This window comes from Pelecanus crispus, chromosome 1, assembly GCF_030463565.1.
Source record: "Pelecanus crispus isolate bPelCri1 chromosome 1, bPelCri1.pri, whole genome shotgun sequence".
NCBI lineage: Eukaryota > Metazoa > Chordata > Aves > Pelecaniformes > Pelecanidae > Pelecanus > Pelecanus crispus.
Window position 1 is genome coordinate 46181701 of NC_134643.1, and position 22041 is coordinate 46203741.

Sequence of the window (22041 nt, forward strand, 5' to 3'; positions counted from 1 at the left end):
TTATTCTGGAGATTTTATTTGGATGTGCTTTGAAATCTTCAGAGCCCTTGTGTATATGTATGATACCACAAACAGCAGCTTGTAAATACATTCTGTCTTTGGACGGGATTGTGAAAGGGGAGCCTTGGGGGAATTTTAATGGTTTTGGGGGTTGATTTGTTTTTAAATGAGTGGATTGAATATGGCAATAGAACTGTTATACAAGAAGTGTTTGGCCTTCACAATTCTAATATGTGTTCATGGTAATAGATGCATTATGACTACAAGTGCTTTGAAGCATTTAGAGAATACTGAAAGAATTGCTGGTTTCTCCTCTGACGTTAAATTCTAAGAATAAGCATGGAAACTCAGGCACTTTCAGAAAATATATTACTTTATAAACAAAATGGATTTTATTTTGGGAAACAGGCTTCAGATTTTCAAATACCTTTAGCTTATTTTGTGATTTTGTACATTTGCAAGAAATGAGGGAAACACTCTGCTTCTGGCTAGCTGTGCACAAGCTGTTGTTGTACACATTAATATGGCTCCACAGGCAGGTTAATACTAACATCATAATTTCTGGATTGTGCAAACAAGCTTGAAGCTGTCATTTGCAGTGCTGTGTATGTGCATAATAATATGGGAATGCTTGCCCATTTATTTAAATATGAATAGTGCAACACTAAATAGAATGCAGTATTTCCTTTTAAAGGCTGGAAATAGTGTCCCAGCTGAGGTAGGAGGCATTCATTGATACCACTGCAGATTAGGATCTGATATAAAGTTAAACCAATGGAGTAATGACATAGATGAGCTTTCAGAAAGCTATTTGTCGCTAAAGCTCTGTTTCAGGAAAATGGCCTGGCTTATGAAAGCACTTAACTGTGTACCTGTGCTGCATTTGTCATTTCAAATGTAAAGTGATATCCTAAACTATCAATTAGACTAAATGGGCAAATTGATTGTGGGGGAGGAAATACTTGTGATACTCTTCCTGTTTTAAATGTAACATACTGAGATAAAGAGCTTGGCGGTGGCGATGTGTAACTAGGTTTGTGATTTGTGAACAGTCTAAGCTTACGTAAGTGCAAACCACTGGTGAAAAAGGGAGTAGAGCACCCCTCCTTCATCTCTGGCACTGCCTTTGCAACCCTGCTCTTAGGCCAGTCTTACCACGCATGTGTCTGCATGGCAAGCAGAATCAGAGCATTGATTTAGGCAAAAACTAACCTGGCTGAAAGAAACAATAATAATTTTTTTAAAAAATCTGAATCAGTTCAATCCAATCCCATGTAAAAATGGAGGAAAAAGGAAGATGGGAACGTACAGCCAAGGTGTAGAAGGATGATGAGACCACACTTTTTTTTAGTTATCTTCACTGATGTGCATTTAAATTAGCTCAAGTCAACTGTGCAGTGTCCAGTTGTGCATTTTAATTACAAAATTGTCCTTCTTCATATAACAGATAATGAAAATTAATATGGCTTTCACATCGTTGTCCCTTTTAGCTATTGTCTGTGCTGTCTTTCAGGCAGTAACCACTTTCTGTGGTGTCTGTAGTGTATGGCCCTGTTGTTGATTGGGCACCCTTGGTGCTATGTACAATAAAGAATGTAGATAATAAGGAGAACTTCAAGTGGAAGTGAATACTGAACAGCAAGTAGTCATAACCAGAAAAAAAGCAAATTTTTGTGCAGTGTACTGGTTCTACTGTACAAATACATCTGTACTGGAGAGTCACTTGATGAATCTTTCTGGTTTCTTTAGTCACCCTTTAAAAAAATGGATTGGTTCCTTTCCTATTCATATCTCTTTTCCATGTTTTCTGAGTCAAGTTTCTACATTGCAGTTTCTGAGTAGAGAAAGTTAAGCAGTTAAGTAGAGGTTTTTTAAGGCTTTGTATACAATTTAAGGAAGTGAGAAAGGTCAAATTTAATTTCACTTGGATGTGAAGAATAGGTGAAAAACACCGTTGTTTTTCCATGAGGCTTCCAGTTAACTTGTAGAGGTTTTACACTCTATTTTGTAGAGTACTAGCGGGATGAACGAACATGTTTTGCAGCCATCCCACCTCAAGGTAACAAATTCTTCTGATCTTCTGCCAAATGAATGTAATCTAAATTGTAAGCAGCCTGATGGACAAGGTCATGCTTTAGATGTGATAGTCTCTCTAAATAATATTTGAGCAAGAAGGTCTTAACTGAAATTCTTTCCAGTTGGTTTACTGCATATTCTTTACCCTAGCTTTACTTAAGTTTGTAAGGAATTGAAAAACTCCTTGTAAGAAAAGTGTGAAAATCTTGATTACAAATCACTCAACTTGCATACCTCACCTAAAATTTGATACTTCTTGTGGGTTTTGCTAAGATAGACCCCTGCTACTCACTTACTGTATTTTGGCATTCTGTATGCACCTGGTGTTTATTGTGTTGATGCTGCATGTGCTTAATTCACAAGGGGAGTAAGTTAAGAGTGCAGTCAGATGGAGGAGAAATAAATGATAATTACCGTCACTGTTCAAGAATTTTTCTGCTGCATCTGTCATACTCCTCAGAAATAAGGGGTGAAATGAAATACCAAATGATGCATGAAAGAGTTTTTGAAGTTTCGCTACTAGCCAGCAAAGCCTTTCACAGTTTAGGATGACAGGTTGTCTTTAATCTAACCTAATTGTGCATAGTGTGTGAATTTGATTTAATTTCACACTTGCTTTCTGACAGTTGGTAAAACTGAATCAGGGAATCCTTAAGAATTTACACTTCTCCACATTCTTCAGTCATTGTTTTCTCCTTGTGGCTCCTCTGACTTCTCTGTTATGATTTGCTGCAGTACCCCGCTAAATGTATTAGAAGGTGAGAATTTCAGTAAATATAAGCTCCATCATTAAATTTTACTTCATTTGATGACAGGCTGAAGCAAAATGAAGAGGAAATGAGTAAAATGGATGAGGAAGTTAATGATATATTTATCATAGATCTGAAAAGTATTTTTCACTAGCCTTTACCCTTAGAAGGCGGTAAAAATCATGGCATATCAATATATACCGACAACGTGGGTGCAGCTGTAGTGTGGACTTTTGTGGCAGTCTGCCGGCTGATAGCCCAGCATCACACGTCACATTGCATTGGGATTATCCAACCTGTTCTCCTCTGTGCCCTTTAGTGCCCTGGGGTAGTGTGGTCAAGTGTAGTCTTGTTTTAATGTTGATGGATAATAGGCATCAGATTGTTTGTAGTTAAATACCCAGCACTAGCCAGGTGTACTTGGTCTTTCTACACATTAATACTTCATCATGTCTCATGCACCAACCTGGAGCTGAGCAGAAAATGTAGACCTCTTCGAGGGAAGAGATGAAGAAAAATTCCTGTTAAAATTATACAGTGGATATTTTTGAGTCCTTGCTGAAGGCATGGCTGAGCTGTGCTGTACAGAGGCTAAAACAGTTATCTGAAATTATGTTCCAAGACCAGTACGCATAAGACTAAATTGGTGCTTGGGCTACCAGCCTGCAGCATGGCTATCTAGACAGAATTTGTCAGGGTTAGCAGTGCTAAATCACAAGTTGTGAGTGAGGCCACCTACTGCTAGCGCAGTCAGAGACCTAGAAACTTGCTTGGGTTTTAGTGAGGAAGAACTGACTGGGAAATGGACTGCTCTGCACAGTCATATGCTGAAGGATGAAGGAAATGAGGTCTGTATGAATACATGATGATCTGGCCCCTGAATCTTCAGGACCCTCCCAGTACATACTATTTCTGTGATGTATTAGATTTGATTTTATTATAAGGAAGCAGTATGGTATGCTGTGATGCAGATTTGGAGTACTATAATTTACCTACGACTGTCCTGGATGCCCAGTAGTTGTTCCCATACCAGAAAGAATGTTGCTGTTACTTTATTGAATTCTTTATTCCACCCTTCCTGGCATAATTAAAATGACCACTGTGTGGAGGGAACATGTGCAAGGAGCCTCTTCAGAGCTGCATTGTTGCTATGTGGATGGATTTGTTATCTGTTGCTGCCTAAGCTTTCTCCCTTCTGTAGACCCTCCTCTCCATTTTGTCAGTGCTGTCTTCTGCTGTAATAATTTCTTTAATTCCCCTCAACCAAAACGATAGCTTTGCCAGGAGAATGGCTCAAAACAGCACTGCCACAGTGAGAATTTAGTGTATTATATTTGTTGCATTCATTAATGTGTTAATGTATAACAATTGCTCCTTTTTCTTCTCTTTTTTTTTCCTGCTATGTAACAACTTCTCACCTCTTTTGCATGCTTCCAGTGTCTGTCCACTGCATCCTAAGAAATTCAAAGCAGACAGCTTTATATTACTCACTTAGTGCAGCCCAAACTTAAATATTAATGTCAGAATGCAGTGTGTTTTCCCCAAGTACTTCCTACCAGAAAATACAATATTTCAGCAGTGTGACAGTCTATTAAGTTGAGGAACATGAGACACAGTCTAGAAATTATAATGGATCAAGAATGTAAGTGGTACAGGGCATTTTTCATCTTTAAAGTCCTGAGTTATTTCAAAACTGTTTATTTTGATTGAACTTGACTGTTGACTGTGAATGAGCAAGACAATTTTGAGCACAGACCTTACTAGCTGCTGCTCTGCATCAATTGGCAGAGCACGGCTTCTGCAAGTCAGGCACACGGGCAGGTGGAAGCTTTCTGATGAATAAAGTCAGGCGTACCCTTACAAACTCCCCTTGCTACTTGTAAAAGTGCACTTTTTGCTTCTGCATCAGCAGCACCTTCTCTGACATAAGAATTTCTTTCAGAGATGCAAATGCAACAAAAATGCCTGTATCGGACTATTCATTAACTGTCCAATATCGCTCAATAATATCGAAATGCCTTTAAAATAATATCTTTCACTTACACGTAGAGGGTGACAAAACAAGGAAGGTCACATCTTTGAATTCCAAGGGCTATTTCTTTACATCAGCCCTTATCCTGAAAGTAAAAACATAAGGAGGGACTTGGGACGCTTTAACAGCTATGATTTTAAGACAATCTCTCACTAACTCTCTCTTCCAAGTCTCAGTGAAGTGCTTTTCATTATTCTCAGAGGTGTATATATATTCATTCCATTATAACTCAGAACAGATGTTGAATGTAGTTACCAGACTAGTTGTGAAACATTGCTCTTCTAGTGTAAAACATTGCTCTTCTAAATAGCTGTTTCACTGTCACATTATAAGGTGTTATGCAAAAAGGAAATTGGTTTTATGATCCAGTTATCCCTGAAAAGCCTTCCACAGCCAGAGGGTGAGCTAACTTGCTAGCATAGTGAAGTGGAAGGTTAGCGCCTAAACGTTTGCAGAAGGGACTGACTGGAAGACAGATCTACTGTTCTGTTCCTTACATTAAAAATATGCAGATTCCTAAAGACTTCAGTGTTGGGAATCTGTCTAGATGCTGTGCATTGATTTCAGAGAATCTGCAACTATAAACAAGTGAGTGTCAGAGAAGAGATGTCTGTTTGTACATTCAGAAACCTGATGTAAGGGGCAGGTGGAATACAATGTCCATTTAACAAGCGTTACCCTTCTTCAAACAGTTGCTGTTTTAACTTTCAGACCTGGGTCTTGTAACCTGTGTATAGGTCCTGACTTGAATTGTAAAGAAACCAACCTTAATTGAAACCAAAGATTCTTAAGCAACTTTACTTACTGGAAATATATAAAAGGGCCACACAGTACTTGTATTACACATAATTGGTAAGGAAAATTTCTTATCAGTACTTATCTTTCTGTATTTGTCTGAAAAGTGGTGATTTCTTTTCAGCAGGATTTTGAATTGAATTCTACTTCCAAGTCAGACTGTTTTTTCTGCGATAAAAAATGCTGTCCTAGAAAGGGGTTGCTGTTTTCTGATAGGTTTGGGAAATTGATATTTCAGTCCAGCATCCTGTTTGGAGATATGCATTGATTTCCCGAGTAATGTACAGCACAAAGATTCATGCCATCCTTTGACAGTACTCCTTCGTGCTTATGCATTGTAAGGGAATCTTTAGCATTCAGGAACTGTTAACCTAACACAAAGAGCAGATGCTTCTGGGATTCCCTCTCTGAATTAGTATCTGGTCCAAGCACCAAAACCCCGTATTTTTTCCATGTATATAAAAAGTCTTATTGACCCATGGGAACTGGATGTATGGCTTAGAGATCACTGGGTAAATATGAAAACGATGTATCCACTGGTAATTGAGAAGACAATAGAAGAAATAGCAGCAATTATAAAGACCTATTCACAAAGTTTTAGAACTTGTGATTCTTGTTTAGAATAAGTAGACTTTCATTCAGTCTTATTCACTGTTGTCCAAAAAGCAGGGACAAATACAGACAAATTAGTATAAGTTTCCTTTCTAGTTTATATTGTTTTCATTAGCAGTGTATCTGAGAGTCAAGCAAATCCAAGCTAGCTTTCAGAAATTTCAGGTTCTCCCTCTCCCCTCAGGGTTTTTTGATTTGAGAGCTCTTGATTAGAAATGTTTGTCAGTTCCCCGTTCATGCAGATCTTACTGGTACATCAGGTTAACAGTGATGCCGTGTTCCCCACCTCTCAGTAGCAAACCTAATTACTGTGTTTTGGTAATAGGAGAATACCTTTCTCACCTGATCTGTTACAATATGGTTTTTTGCTCTTGCCATGCAATATGTAAAGCAAGATATACTCCGTGCTACCACTTCTTTTCCTCCTAACAGAGTCAAAAAAGAAAGTGTCCCTTCCACTGTCTTTTCCAATTCACTGTTCTCTAAGAAAAATACCATTTTTCATTCTGTTCTGAGGAACAGGAAAAGAGGAAAAAAGTCTTCAGTATAGATACCATGCAGAAAATGAAGCTCCCAAACTGTTGAATAAATTGTGAGTTTCTCTTCCTGCAACTTTCAGTGTGATCACGGATGGGGTATGTTAGATCATTTTGATATTGTGTCACCACTGTAACTGTAGCTTGGGTGTTCTGCTTGTTGGAAGAAAAGATCAGGATCTGCGATTGTGTGGAGAATGTGCATGATGTAGAAGAAGGAGCAGGGAAAGATGGGTAAAAAACTAAGCAAACTTTTTAGCCTGTCTTTATTAGTATTGAGGGTTGGTAATTCTCATTCTGTGTCCCACAGCTGGAGTTAGGCCCTAGCTTAAATGTGCTATGTTAATGCTAATTTTCAGCTACTTACTATCACCTAACGTAAAACCACAACAAGTTTCTGTAATTTTGTTCTTGTTCTTGCTTCTTTTAGCACTTGAATAGTCATTTAACAACTTCTGAAGTGGCAGATGAATGCTATGGAAGCTGAGAAAATTCACAGCAAAAACAATTAATTTCCAAATGCAAGATAACTGAAAATAGTTTTGGCAATACTGATCAGATATAAATACACTTGAGAGTGGCATGGACTGTGAATTCCAGGCAAAGTGACCTGAGACTTGGGGCATCTCCAGAATGATAAAGCCGTGTTTTTAAAGTAATAGTCTCATACTGTGTTCCTGCTAATATTTACAACCACCTACACTTTGTTTTCTGTGGCTTAGAGTTACAGCAGAATTTAAAAGTAATTGCTATAGATTTTTTTTCTTAGAGGGAAAGAGAGAAGAGCAACTGGTCTTTTTTCAAACTCTGTTTGTTAGACTCTGTTACATGACTTGCTAGTTTTTATTCCTCTTCTGTAGTAACAAATTTTGTTATAGATATATATATGTATACTTGTAGTATAAGAATATTATGTGAAATTGAGCTTTCTTAAGAAAGAGAGGAAGGTGAGGAGGGAGGAATTTCTAGCTGCCTAACTGTGGGGATCATTAGGAAGGCATAGGCATTACAGGGGATATTTATGCTGTCTTATTTGGAAACTCTGAACAAGGTATTTTATGTTGGCACTTCAGAGGGGATTCCAGACCTGCCTTCCATAGGCTCCGTGCAGGGAGCAAAGGCATGTAGTGCCAGTGTTCAATTTATCTGTCAGCAGTTAGATGAATGAATATCTTCCTAAGATTCAAAGCCCAAGAGACATTTGTCTTCTCACATCTCCCCCGCCCTCCCTGCGACCCCGAAAGAAACCCACTCCAAAATGCTGTGGTTAGTAAAACTTTAATGTTTGTAGGTGGAGGAGGAGAAAACATCTAGATTATGATCACATAATCTTGCAGTAGTTTGATTGCCATTCCTTAGATTGTTTCTTTTGAGTTTATTTTGGCAACCCTGAAAATTTAGGTCTGACTTTTTTATCCTGTTTCTTTTTGAGTCTTTTCCTTACCTGAAATAATTCTCACCAAGAAATACTAGTGAGATCTGCAGGATTATAAAAGAGGTATTCCTGACTTCATTATTTACAGTAAATTTTGCTAGGCACTACCTCTTCTCTGATCTTCCTGACCAATATTGTCATGGAGAAGTTTTGACATTTATTCACCTTCCAAACCTCTGAATGTGTAGCTCCAAAATAGAACAACAGACACTTTGATATTTCTATACAGGGATAAGATAATCAACCAAGAATGGCTTGATGTTTTTTTTCTGGAATTCGTTCTTCCCAAGGATATTGACTCGCGAAATAATCCTTGAAGTACATCTGCCCTACACAGTACTTCTATCATGGCTTTGCTGTAGGCACTTTCTTACTGGCGTGGTACAACCTTATACCTATTCCAGAATAAACTACAGGTGTAATGCAGAAAGTGTTTATTTCTGACTGTCTTCTATGGAATGGAAGAAGTTCCCTTTTGAAGAATGCAAATTTCTGTAATGAACTTACATTAATTAGATAATACATAAAAGCACCTGAATTCTAAATCTTCCATTGCTTGTCTGGAATTTTTATTTTATTTTATTATTTTGATATGCTGAACTAGAAGCAAAACTTAGAACCAATAAATACTTAATGACAGTAAGAACGATCTTAACTGACAATATTTATGTTCTCTTAACAGAATCTGGTTCTGCAATTACTGCTTCCTGTATTGGTTTGGGGAACTCTACAACCCCTCCACCCGGACAGGCAGGAAAACCAGTGCCAGGATACAATGGTAAGACTGTGCTAAATATGCTGCTAGAAAAGGATATTGCTCATATTCCTGAGTAAGTGCTTTTTAATTTTCATACCTTGTAGGGAAAGCACATTACAGTCTTATTAACACATTTTCTTCCTTCCTGTGACAGGAAGTTCTGCTTTTTTGTTTGTTGTGGAATGTGGTTGTGAATAAGAAATTCAGAGTTATGTTCAAGAAAATTGATCAACTACTCCTGTCTTTATTATATGAAAGGGGTATCAGAGACTTCTACCCTGGATATAACAAAGATACGTAAAAAATACTGTGCTTTAAGGCTTTATCTACAGTTTTATATGAGAAGTATTCTGAAGCGCATAAAGAAAATTCTTACTGAGAATTACTCCACAAATACGTCATAGTGAGGTAACAAGCAGCTTGGCAAGGATATAGATCTTCTATTTGAACTCATCTCATACTTTTTCAAGAAAATCAAAGTCAGTTTTCTGCCTTTTTGTATAGGTATATGGGCTCATATTTGAGAGAGTTGTTAAGCACATTATTGTTCAGTACTTGTGGAACATTTTTATTTTCAGCTTGGAGATATGGTAGGCTACGGACCAACATTGAAAGGATGAGCGCTCATTATCTGGAAGGTATTTGCATGCAGAGGGTGCAGCCACAGGATTAAGAATGCAAAAATATTTTCATACCTGGGAACCCTGATTTTAAGTTTTCAAGAATTACTTGAAGTCCAAAAAATAATTACATTAAAGATCAAATCATGTTCTATGTTCAGGAAAAGTTCTCACATCATTGGGCAGAAAGAGCTAAGCTGTTTTTTCTTCTAATACATACAAGCCGAAGTGAACATTAAAGAAAATAAACATTTTCAGCAGCTCTGGGTTTTGGCATTTACAGTTATGGCATGAAGACAAACAATAGCTTAAAAACAACATTAAGACAAAGCTGTGAAGTTTGTCCAGAGTTGTAATAAATAGGTGCTGTGGTTTAACCCCAGCCGGCAACTCAGCACCACACAGCCACTCACTCACTCCCCCCACCAGTGGGATGTGGGAGTGAATCAGAAGAGTAAAAGTGAGAAAACTCGTGGGTTGAGATGAAGGCAGTTTAATAAGTAAAGCAAAAGCCACACACACAAGCAAAGCAGAACAAAGGATTCGTTCACTACTTCCCATTGGCAGGCTGGTGTTCAGCCATCTCCAGAAAAACAGAGCTCCATCACGTGGGGAGGGGAAGACAAATGCCATCACTTTGAACATCCTCTCCTTCCTTTTTCTTCCCCCAGCTTTATATGCTGAGCATGACATCATATGGTATGGAATATCCCTTTGGTCAGCTGGGGTCAGCTCTCCCAGCCGTGTCCCCTCCCAACTTCTTGTGCACCCCCAGCCTGCTCGCTGGTGGGGTGGGGTGAGGAGCAGAAGAGGCCTTGACCCTGTGTAAGCACTGCTCAGCAGTAACAAAACCACCCCTGTGTTATCAACACTGTTTCCAGCACAAATCCAAAACATAGCCCTGTACCAGCTACTATGAAGAAAATTAACTCTATCCCAGCCAAAACCAGCACAATAGGGAAGAGTGGAAGAATATTAATTGCATCACACATGCTACCAGATGATAGCCAGGCCTATAAAAAAGTATGAGTAGCAAGAATATAAAAATTTCTACAAATTGTTTTGGACATTGGGCCTACTGTAAGTAAAGAATTTATTCAAATAGAATGAAGGAAATGTCTTTAGCATGCCTTGAAAGGGAAACATAAAATGAGCACTAAAATTCACTAAAGTTTTATGAAAGAACTTTTACCTCTTTCAGTCTTTGGTTTGAGGCCAACTATGTCCTGTATGCAGCCATTCACAGAATAGTGGATCTTGAAATTACTCTGTACTGGCAGCTGTCTTGCTGTCACCCTCTTCTGTTTTGATGTTGTTTTGCTGCTGTTACTATATTAATTAGAAGAGATCCTTATGCCATTTAGAAGCTAAATTCTGTATTTTTGTATTATGCAACCATTAATGGGTTTGGGCATTGCTAAAATTATTTTGTATTTATGCTGTGATATAAATAGAAGGTTACAAAATCTATTTTTTTTTTAAACACAGCCAAATTCTTTCTTGTCACATTATTGCTAAAATAAACTGATTTCTTTAGTGATTTTTTAGAATATAAATAGAAGCAGTATTTAGCTATGATATCAAAGTGCAGTGGCACAAATTGCATTTAAAAGTGAATCACGGTACTATATTAATTTCTAGCTCTGTTGCCTTAAATCAGACATTATATTTTGCTTTCCCTTTGATCTACTTGAATCCTTTCCAGATAATTTCATTGCATTTTTTTCAAACTCATGCAAGTCCTACATTTTGAAGAATTAAGTCAGTTGTTCAGTAATTCAGGAGTGAGCAGTATACCTTCCTTCCCCAAATTTTTGTACATTGAAATACACTGCTTGCAAGGAGGAGAATAAATGCTGGAATTGCTACCTTGATAAAATAGTTACAATAAACTGATTAGTATAATAAAACTTTAGTATAATAAAAATATGAAAAAATAGGAGAAAAAGCTTTGAAAGCTACGTGTGAGTGGGTCTTTTTCATTGTGTGTTCAGAGCCTAAATTCTGCAAATCTAACGATACTATGTTCTTACACGTCCTTACAGCATCTGAGAAAAAAAATGTGTTTACAGATTATAAATGCGTTTTATTTATGCCATTCTTGCTGTTTTTCATAAGTGTCTTCTGTGTTTCCATTCATCTGTTTGATTTCCTATCTCAGTTACTCCTTCCAAGTCACTGATTTGTAAAACTGGCATTGTAGATTTGCTTGTGTCTATGTTCTGAGACATTGCTTTCAGCAGACTCTTCAGTTACTTAAAAATTACCATCCTCTTTGAAGGAGTGGCTTCAGCCAGAAATAGGAAATTACAGATGTTGGTGTTCTTTGGGCAGATAGGATATGATATTACTCATAAGAGTCTTAGCAGGGTTTTAGTCAGAAGTCTGTCATCTTTTCCCCATTTCCTCTGGAACTTTTTAATAAAAAATGCAAGATTATTTGTAGTAATTTAGATCCAGCTGAACATTGCTTGCTTTGCTTGGGCAGGCTTCAAAAAGCATGTTTTTAAATCCATGTCAGCCCAGTCTGTCAAAACCTTTCCTCCCTGCTTTTCCATGGTTTAGTCATTTCACTTTGTTTAATTCCATTTATCATAGGCCCAGTTGATATCTGTCACTCCTTCCTTATGCCCACACCTACAGATGGAATGGGCAGTTGCAGCAGATTTCCCAGATGACTACACAAAGACACTATTTCATGTGTTTTTCCTCAGAAACCTCAGTACCAGGGTATGATGCTTTCACTGAAGGTGATGGGCCAGTGTCATCCAGGGAAAAGGCTTCTGTTGGGAAGTCTGGATTCTTTGCTGCAGTCTAGCATTACCCTGCTGTGTGGCTTTGGGTAGTTCACAAGTTACTTTACCTCTTTGTGCTAGACTAGAATAAGCCTTGTCAGCTGGGGAGCATCTTTCTGGGTCTCCTGAGAGCCTTTGGAAACCAGACATGCTTATTTACTGCTAATAATATTTCTCACATTAACTGCGTTAGCCTCCAGTAATCTTAGTTGCTATTTCTCACTCATGTTACCTGCACACTTTTTCTTGGATCTTTCATGTATCTGAAGGGTCCTTTGCTATTTGGAAGTTTAGAATTTCCAGTATGAAGGTGTCTTTTAATTTTCAGTTCTATATTTTTCCCTTTCTGACTTTGAGCTATTTCTGCTCCCAAAGCAGGAGTATTATTTAAGACTTTTTTTACTTAAGGCTGAATGTTAATAAGGTCCTGAGATTAATCTGGTTTGGAACTCCCAAATTACTTAATTCCTTTTGTTGCTTTGTGTATTGCCATTCTGAAGTGTGACATAAGTTGATATCCATGAAGAAAGACACTGTCCTCCAGCTAAAAATACACTACTTGACAGGAATTCTCTTCCTATATTACTTTTTTGCAGTGATGGTTCTGGATGAAAATAAGGAACCAGTGAAGGCGAAGACTTTAGGAAATATTGTGGTAAAGTAAGCCAACTAAGTATCTTACAGTTAAGAGAAGCTTCCTACATGGGTTGATTGTCTTTTGACTGAAGTTTTTATATATATAACAATGATTGAAGTAATGAGGGTTGAAAAGCATGGCTGTCTCTGATATTGATGCCAAACTGCCAGAACTTTTTATGTCCATTAATGTTGAAAAATTGCAGATGAAATTGTGTGAGTGAATGAGTGTGGATTGCTGGTTTTTTTCTTAGACTACAGCAAAATTTACTATTTTCTTAATTACCAGCCTGTTGGCACAGGATTAAGCCTTCCTATTGGGGTGCGTAAGCAAGATACTGAGAAGATACTCTTCACTGTGTTATCTTTTAGTTTAGTGAAATAGTACAGCAGTGCAGGTTGACATGCTTTGGCTTACTGGTGTGATGCTGTCTCCTCTTTCACTGTTACCTAATCCCAATTGATGCACATCCCTAGAGGGAGAATATGTGTTCTCTGATCTCTGTAAAAACAGCAAGATGTCTCTGAGTGTGCTTTGCATGAAATGGTGTTCAGTTATGGTGGTACTTGGACAAAATATATACAGGAAAAGACTCCAGGAATAAAATTTTAAAAGAAAGAAAAAAACCCTGCTGTGCGTCAGGTAGGTGATTTTAGTGCCATTTACCAGAGTCCTGTCAGATGAGTTCATAGAATCATGGAATCATAGAATGCTTTGGGTTGGAAGGGTCCTTTAGAGATCATCCAGCCCAACCCCCCTGCAGTGAGCAGGGACAGCTTTAACTCCATCAGGTTGCTCAGAGTCCATCCAACCTCACCTGGAATGTTTCTAGGGATGGGGCCTCCACTGCCTCTCCGGGCAACCTGTTCCGGTGCTTCACCACCCTCATTGTAAAAAAATTCTTCCTTCTATCCAGTCTAAATCTATCCTCCTTTAGTTTAAAACCATTACTCCTTGTCCTGTCACAACAGGCCTTGCTAAAAAGATTGTCCCCATCCTTCCTATAGGCCCCCTTTAACTACTGGAAGGCCGCAATAAGGTCTCCCCGCAGCCTTCTCTTCTCCAGGCTGAACAACCCCAACTCTCTCAGCCTGGCCTCGTAGGAGAGGTGCTCCAGCCCTCGGATCATTTTGGTGGCCCTCCTCTGGACCCGCTCCAACAGGTCCATGTCCGTCTTGTGCTGAGGGCCCCAGAGCTGGACGCAGTGCTCCAGGTGAGGTCTCACCAGAGCAGAGCAGAGGGGCAGAATCACCTCCCTCGACCTGCTGGCCACGCTGCTTTTGATGCAGCCCAGGATACGGTTGGCTTTCTGGGCTGCAAGCGCACATTGCCGGCTCATGTCCAGCTTTTCACCCACCAGTACCCCCAAGTCCTTCTGCGCAGGGCTGCTCTCAATCCCTTCATCCCCCAGCCTGTATTGATATCGGGGGTTGCCCCGTCCCAGGTGCAGGACCTTGCACTTGGCCTTGTTGAACCTCATGAGGTTCACACAGGCCCACTTCTCCAGCTTGCCCAGGTCCCTTTGGGTGACATCTCGTCCTTCCGGCGTCTCAACTGCACCACTCAGCTTGGTGTCATCTGCAAACTTGCTGAGTTCCATAAACTTTAATATTCTTTTTGAAAGTACATCCCTCTTAGCACCTTTGCTTAGATAAAGGAGCCTCTGTTTAGATAACACTGTGAACATCAATTACATTTCTCTTATCTTACCTTCTGCCATTGCACTGTTGCCAGAACCTTTCCTTACTTCTGTAAAGCTCGACAGGCTGCTGCTCCCTGCAGCCTGTGCCAGCTCTGTCAGGCTTTTAGGCAAATGGAGTTTTCCTTAGACAGATACTGTCACAAATGCAGGTCTGTGAATCCTGCTGATTATGTCAATTCACTATGAATGAGTGACTTTACACAGTTTGGTTTAGTAAAAGTTAGAATTTACTTGTAGCGAATTGCAGAATTTGATTATATTTTCAATAGCACTCAATCATCAATGATTAATAAAGTGATTAGACAAAATTGATCAAAACTGACTTAGTTACAGATTCGAAGATGGCAAGGTTCACTCTATTACTACATAGAAGCACATAAAAGAATTAAATCACAACGAGTTAAAATGATTCATAAAAGCATTGCGTATATATGGAATAAAGGCAAGGTGGGGGGCCCTCCCGTTGAGTCACGAGGTTTAGACTAGACCCCCTTGCTTTCTAAACTTCTTCTCAGAGAGGAGCCTAGGTGCGGCTAGGTCTAGTCCTAGTCTCAGACTTGGTCAACGGTTTATACGGATAAGGGTAATAATGTATGTATATGCATATACGTATATCTAGTACATAGGAAAAATATATAAAGGAAATTGGATTGTATGAGAGAGAAAGAGAAATTGTATGTAGGGGATACAGAAACCCTCCCGTTGAGTCACAAGGTTCAGAGTGGACCCCCTTGCTTTCTAAACTCCTTCTCAGAAAGGAGCCTGGGTGTGGCTGGGCCCACTCTTAGTCTCAGACTTGGTCAACGGTTTAGGAGAGTAATGCTATAAGAATAGTACAGCAATATAAAACTCCTTTTAAAATTAAATCATACATCTACAAAACTACTTAAATTGATTCATGCATGCACAATTACAACTATAAATGCCTATATGAAAATAGTATACCTGTTAAAAATTCCCCTCGAGTTTAGTGAAACACTCACGTCTAATGCCTTGGCATTTCTCAACGGGCGAGAGTAGAATCTCGAGGAGTGAAGAATATCAGCAGCCCAGGCTCCGTTGTCGATCTCCGGCAATGGAGTTCTGGTGGCAGCAGACTTTCGGAATCTGCTAGTTTTCGCTGACTCCGAGAGACATTTCGATCAGAGGGAGATGCTGGTGCGGCCCGCGGCGGTCCAGGAGAGCTCAAAGGGCCTCACTTAGGACTGCCGTTTATAGGATTGTGAGATGATTGACTTTCATCACCAGTAAATTTCCATCCGAGCCACAATTCGGGTCGGCTTGTTGTTGGAATTCCAGCAATGATGATACCACCCTGTTTCGAGGCTGTCAGGGGTAGCTGTTCTTGCTCCCCTCGTTAGCCATAATATGAATCTTGGTAAGGACAGGGCTGCTCTCTGCTCCAGCCATGTAGGAGTTTCTAGTACAATTAAGGGGCGCTTAACTGACCAACTCGCTACACAAAAGCTGCAGCCTGGAATTCCTGAGGCTGTAAAGCAGCTGAAGTAAAGGGGAAAAACAGAACAGAAATACAGGGTCGGGGGGAGATGTACCACCACAGATACCTACTTTGTGATTGACGTGTTAGCTGTAACCCCCTCTGTTTTCAGCCATAGAACATACTTCAGTTCTGAACACTTCCTAACTGCCAGCAAATGCAAGTCCGAAAAGAAATGCATTCATCCACTTCTGTGGTGGTAAAATTTAGGAGAGTTGTGGTAACTCAGGTTCTTCATTGCTTGCTTAGATGAATGGAAGGAAATAAAAAAATTAGCATTAACTTTCAGTAAATTTAAATTTTTTCACATGCCAAAACATTGGGACAGGTGTACCAATTTTGATGAGTTGCTAAAGAGAGAAGTTAGCTGAGGATTGAGGCAGTGGCCGTGTGAGCTGGAGATGAGACACATAAGAGCTGCAGGCACTGGAGCATGCTGCAGGAAGGCAGCGCTGAAAACGCGGGCTGGCTGGCTGCATAGTGCTTGCCTGGGAATCGGAGTTGCCGAGGTGTGGAGGGTTTTTGCTCAGCTGTGCTACTGATCTAATGTAACTAGACCGCTGTGCAGATTAAGATAGTATCACATGAAGTTATTGTACTGTGTGACACAGACGTGTGTTTTCAGGATGAAGTCTATACCCTGCCTAATTTTCAGCATCTTAGGCTAAGCCACCAGGACACACGGGCATGTGTTTAAGTGCACACACGATCCCCCCTGAATCAGCAGACTCATATTTAGATGTTGTTTTCCTGTGACACATGTAAGATTGTGCATTCATTCCATTGTGGAGTGTGAATAATTAAAATTGCTCCAGCCTTTAGTAGGCTGTGGTTTGCAGTATCAGTAACCCAGGACAGAGTGGAGGGCTATCTTTCAAAGCTCTCACCTCTGTAATGCCTGATGCCATAATAAAATGTAGGCTTATAATCAGTGGAGGGAGAGAAAGGTATTTTGTAAGAAAATTGATCCTAGCTGTCTCAGGCATTCAGGTAGGATGGAATAAATCGCCTTCCAGATGTGCTCATGTCTCTCTACTGACTGCAGGGGTGACACAGCTAGCTTAGGGTAGGTGCTTAGTGTTATCTACCAAAAGCGAAGTAAAATGAAGTCCATCCTTAGCAACTCTGCCAAACAAGCTGAATTATATCTACTAACAGGTAATGTTGGTAGACATGTGCATGCATTTCTGAGTCATTACTATCTTTAAGTGCCTGACAGGAGTGGATATTGCCATGTTAGAAGATCCTGTTTGGGGTTATTATCAAACTCAAAGCCAGAATTTGTCTTCTCTAATGTGGCCCCACGTTTAGGCATTTGTCTTAAGGGATTACAAATGTGTTCATATATTGATTTTGTTGTTGTTTGTTTTATTTTATCTTGCCCAGCTTGACTTCTGCTGCAGTCAAATAAATTGATAGGGAAAAAGGGGGTATTTTTGTTTTGGTTTGGGTTGGGTTTTTTTTGCATTGGATCACTCAAGAAAGAGTAGTGGCACAGAGACACTATTATTTTATCATGTCCATATTTATTTAATATCCATTCTGAAATAGGGGGGAGAGTAGGGGACAAAGGAATTGCATTGTATCATTAACATAGTTGTTATGAAACTGATTCTGAGGTAGGTTAACTATCACCCCTCTTTCTCTTCCAGCCTTTTTCTGACTTAATCTTTTGAGACAATAGGATCTCTTAAAATTCATTCTGCAGCTTAACAAAAAAAAAAAAAAAAACCCAAGAAAACAAGGCAAAGGTATTGATGAGCTTTAGGAGTCCGATTGTGGATTTTTTTTTTAACACTTCCAACATTTGAATCTTTGGACTGTTAACAGAAGTTGGTTTTAGGATATTATGGTTCGCAGTGTCTTAACATTTTGCTCCACGTTTCATTCTGGTAAGACAATTTGCTGCAGTGTTCAGTTGGTTTTTTTGGTCATAAAAATCTGTGGCCATTAGGTTAAGGCATCGCATTTTCTATCTTCTGTTTCATTCAGCTAAGCAGTTATTTAGCTGTAAAACTTTTTTCATTTTTTGAATAGGGCTAGTTTTCATAAAGTCCTCTTGCAAAGAAGCCTTTCCTCTCTTCATTTCTTCAGCAGGTTTCTACATATACAGACCCCTTAAAAATAGTAGGGATGATCCTTGTTACTGGCAGTGCTTGTTTGTCACCCCAGGGACATGTCCCCGTGCAGCTAGAAGAAAATAGGGGGGTCAGGATAGTTTTGACTATTACTCTGTGATGCACTCCGCAGCAAAAATGGTGTACCATTTTAGGAAAAACCACAGGTGTTTGCTTTGTCTGCAAGCATGTGTGAGTTGAGAAATATTCTTCAGTATTTCTCAGAGAGGAGAATGGCCACACACTGCTTACAATAGCAGCTGTGCAAAAGTGGTATGCTGCTGCTCTTGGTTTTCCAGTCTAACTCCCAGTAAAGACTGTTGGGGCTGCTTGAGGCCTGCAGTGCTCGTAAGTATAGTATTTAAAATATCTATTCTTACAACAGATTTTAAAACTTTAATATTATCCTGCAGGAGTCAAATACTTTAGAAAGCTAATTCTTACACCTAATTACTCCACCTTTCTGCCCCAAGTATGTTCTTTTCTTTATTCATCCGCCAACCGATACCTGGTTTTTTTTCATATAACCATCATCTGTGCTCTTTGGAAAGACTTTTGCTGACAAGAACACTCCTATAGGCTAATTTACCTGGACAATGCAATAATCTTTTTGACTTCACAAGTCTTTCAGGATAAAGTAACCAAATGCAATGTCACAACATCTATGATGAAAAGACAAGGGAAAATGAAGACGACTGCAGCTCATGAGGGTGAGCTTGTATGAATTGTTTCTAAATTTACATTTTTTGGAGCTAGAATTTTCGGACATGAAAGATAATTAACGGGGGATTTATTGTGAAGTGAAAATGATAGCAGTAATGACCTCCATTTCCATTAGCAAGACCAGTCTGATTTAGTGACACACTTTGCTTGCATTGTTCTGACCTGCCTGTAATTATTACACACTTGAAAATGTGCGTGTGTATATATGTAATCATAATTAGTCTTGAGAATTTTCAAAGTTGTCTGTTCTTATAAGGAAGATTAGCAAAGAGAAATCCCATTTAAATTCCAGTGCAGTGGGAAACTCAGTTTTGCTCTTGTACATTATAAAGATTGCAAACCCATTATGTTTATTTTATGAAGCAATTGTCAGCCCTGTCTCATTAGTTAGCATTATTCTTTATGTTCATCCACAACAGCAAGAGGACTACATTTGCCTTATACTCATTCTATCTAGAGAGTAATGCCTGCCAGTAAATTTCCTGCTAGATCCTAGTTACACTTCCTCTAGTGTTTGTATAGTTAATTTTGTGCCATAGTAATGGAGGTTTACAGTATAAGTATTTACAAATTTGTTTTACTGATCTCCACTGCACAAAATCACATAAATATTTCGGTTCCATATTCAGAAAGGGGTGAGACAATGTAGTTATATCATACAGCGATTCTGAAATTCTTCGGTTGCATTGGTTAAATTGCATTTAAGAATAGTGACTGCGTGAGAAGCTCTGCAGACCATTAATGTTGTGGGTTTTTTTTCATGAATTTGGGATTAGTGGAGGAAGAGGAAGAAAAATTATAATGTTCTGTCAATAGTTAAAATGATTCAAATGATGATGCACCACTTTATACAGAGTAAAATAATGTAAAACTTTATGTGCAGTGCTATAAGAGTGTAAAGCATTGAAAAATAATATTTATTCATGAGTTTTTATAAAGAAAGGGTCATGATAAATTTACAGCTTTTTATAATTTTAAATTTTAAGTTAGCTGAATAGAAGTGTGACAGAACTTTTGAAGCAAATACCATGAAGTTAATATCCTCTAGTGGAAGAGATGTTTGTTCAGAAGTAAGCAACCTATTCACAATTTCACTATTCATGGCACTGTGTTCAATCTTCATACAGTATTTAGAGAGCAAATAGATGTTCAGCAAAAAGCTTACTCATTTAATATTTCTTACAATGCATTAAAAAACCCCACCAGTACCTATGTGGAAGCGTGAAGCAACCTGAAGCCAGGAATGTAATCATTAAGATGCACAATAGAAATGCTAACCAAAAGAGATTAAAGGGAAGAAAAGAGAAAGAAAAAGATGTAATCTTTTGCAGCACACTGTAGTACCTCGGTATCCCATTAAACTAAATAAAGAAAAATCTTGTAAGACTAGACTTGATGGATCAACATATGGACATTCTAACTTGGGATACACACATGAGAAAGGTCACAGCTCTTGTTTGTGCTCTTCTTCTTCCCAGGAAGAAAAGGAGCCTGGGAGGCAATGGCAGTGTTTTTAGATAGTGAAAGCAAGGGAAGACTCCATCTGAAGCCAAGAGAGGGGTATGGCCTTAGCTCAGAACAAAGACAGTTAGATAGAAGCTACCTGAGATGCCAAAATAGCCACTGAAGAGCCTATAATTACATAGTGTCTCAGTAGTGAATGTTGTCAGTTCTTTTTTTGTGTGTGTGACACTATTGCCATTCTGTGCTTTTAAAAGAATATATTCTTTTATCATTAAACTTGATCCAATGGTAAAAAACAATACTCAGTATTCTGAAATGTCCTTCTATGAATGTAATAATCCCCCAAATTCAAGTACTTAGACACTCCAAGAAATGTCTCTCTCACATGTGATTTTTCTAGAGCGTCTGAAGGGGATTAAGCTGTATCTCCATTCCTTGAGCTGTTTTTATTTTTTGTCATTTTAATGATGTGCTTTGCCATTTTGGAAGTGTTGTTTAATGTTTTCCTATTAATTTTTAAAATATGAAATAAGCAAATTAAAAAATTACGGAAGGTAGCAGAAAATGAAAGGCAACCCAACAGAGGACACGTTACAGACCCGTCTGAGTGGCTGCCCTCAAGGAAGATTGCTGGAGGGAGAAAAGTGTTGCTTGTAGAACCGTGTAAAGAAAGTGTGTCATCCTCCATAGACGACTTGCAATGCATTCTTGTAAGTAAAGGTCATACACCTAGGAACAGAGAAAATTTGCTAGATTTATAAGATGAAGGACTGTACCCTAGAAAGCAGTGACTTTCAAAGGAGCTTTTTATGTTACAGTGGAATAAACCTCTGAATACACAAGATCTTTGAATGAAATGTAGCTGCTAGTGTAACTAAGCAAGCAATATGATCCCTTGTTATTCAGTAGGGAAACTGAAAAGGAGCTATTATTATTATCTGTGTATTGATGTTAGTAAAACCATTAATGCATTATGTTCAGTTCTTATGCCTGTATTTCAAAATGCTATTGAGAATCTGGCTGGGTTTTGGAGAAGATATGAATGAGAGAGACTTGAGTGCTGGAAAGCTTGGCTTAAAGAAACTTACAGTTTAACTTGTGGTATGTAGTTTATCCAAGATCAGTTAAGTGAGGACTTTATCAAAGTCAGGAAATACCCACAGGTCAAAGACATCTCTGCTATTTAATCTAGCATAAGGAGATTGGAAGCTGAAGCTAGATATATCCAGATGAGAAGTAAACCACATTATTTTAACAGTGAAAGTATTAAACAATTGGAACAAATTCTTGGGAATATGGTGGCTTTCTTTGACACCTCTAGGTCAAACCTGGATATCCAATCTCAAAGATACACTGTCATTTAACCAAAAGTTACAGGCTTGAGACAGGATGTAGTAGGTGACATCCTTTATGGGTGGTTAGATTAGATGATCATGATGAATCTGTGCGAAAGATTTCTCTCTCTGCCAGCCTCCCACATGTTTTTTTTATCG

The 22041-nt window shown here is 38.8% G+C and overlaps 1 protein-coding gene across 1 annotated transcript in view; it reads left to right on the forward strand.

The window, feature by feature from the left end:
* The window catches only part of ACSS3 (acyl-CoA synthetase short chain family member 3), a 97859-nt gene that overhangs the window by 64027 nt on the left and 11791 nt on the right, over positions 1 to 22041 (forward strand). Inside the window, exons 10-11 of the mRNA XM_075725971.1 lie at positions 8918 to 9013; positions 13004 to 13067. Coding sequence (XP_075582086.1) covers positions 8918 to 9013; positions 13004 to 13067 — 160 coding nt within the window. The remainder of the gene's footprint in view (positions 1 to 8917; positions 9014 to 13003; positions 13068 to 22041) is intronic.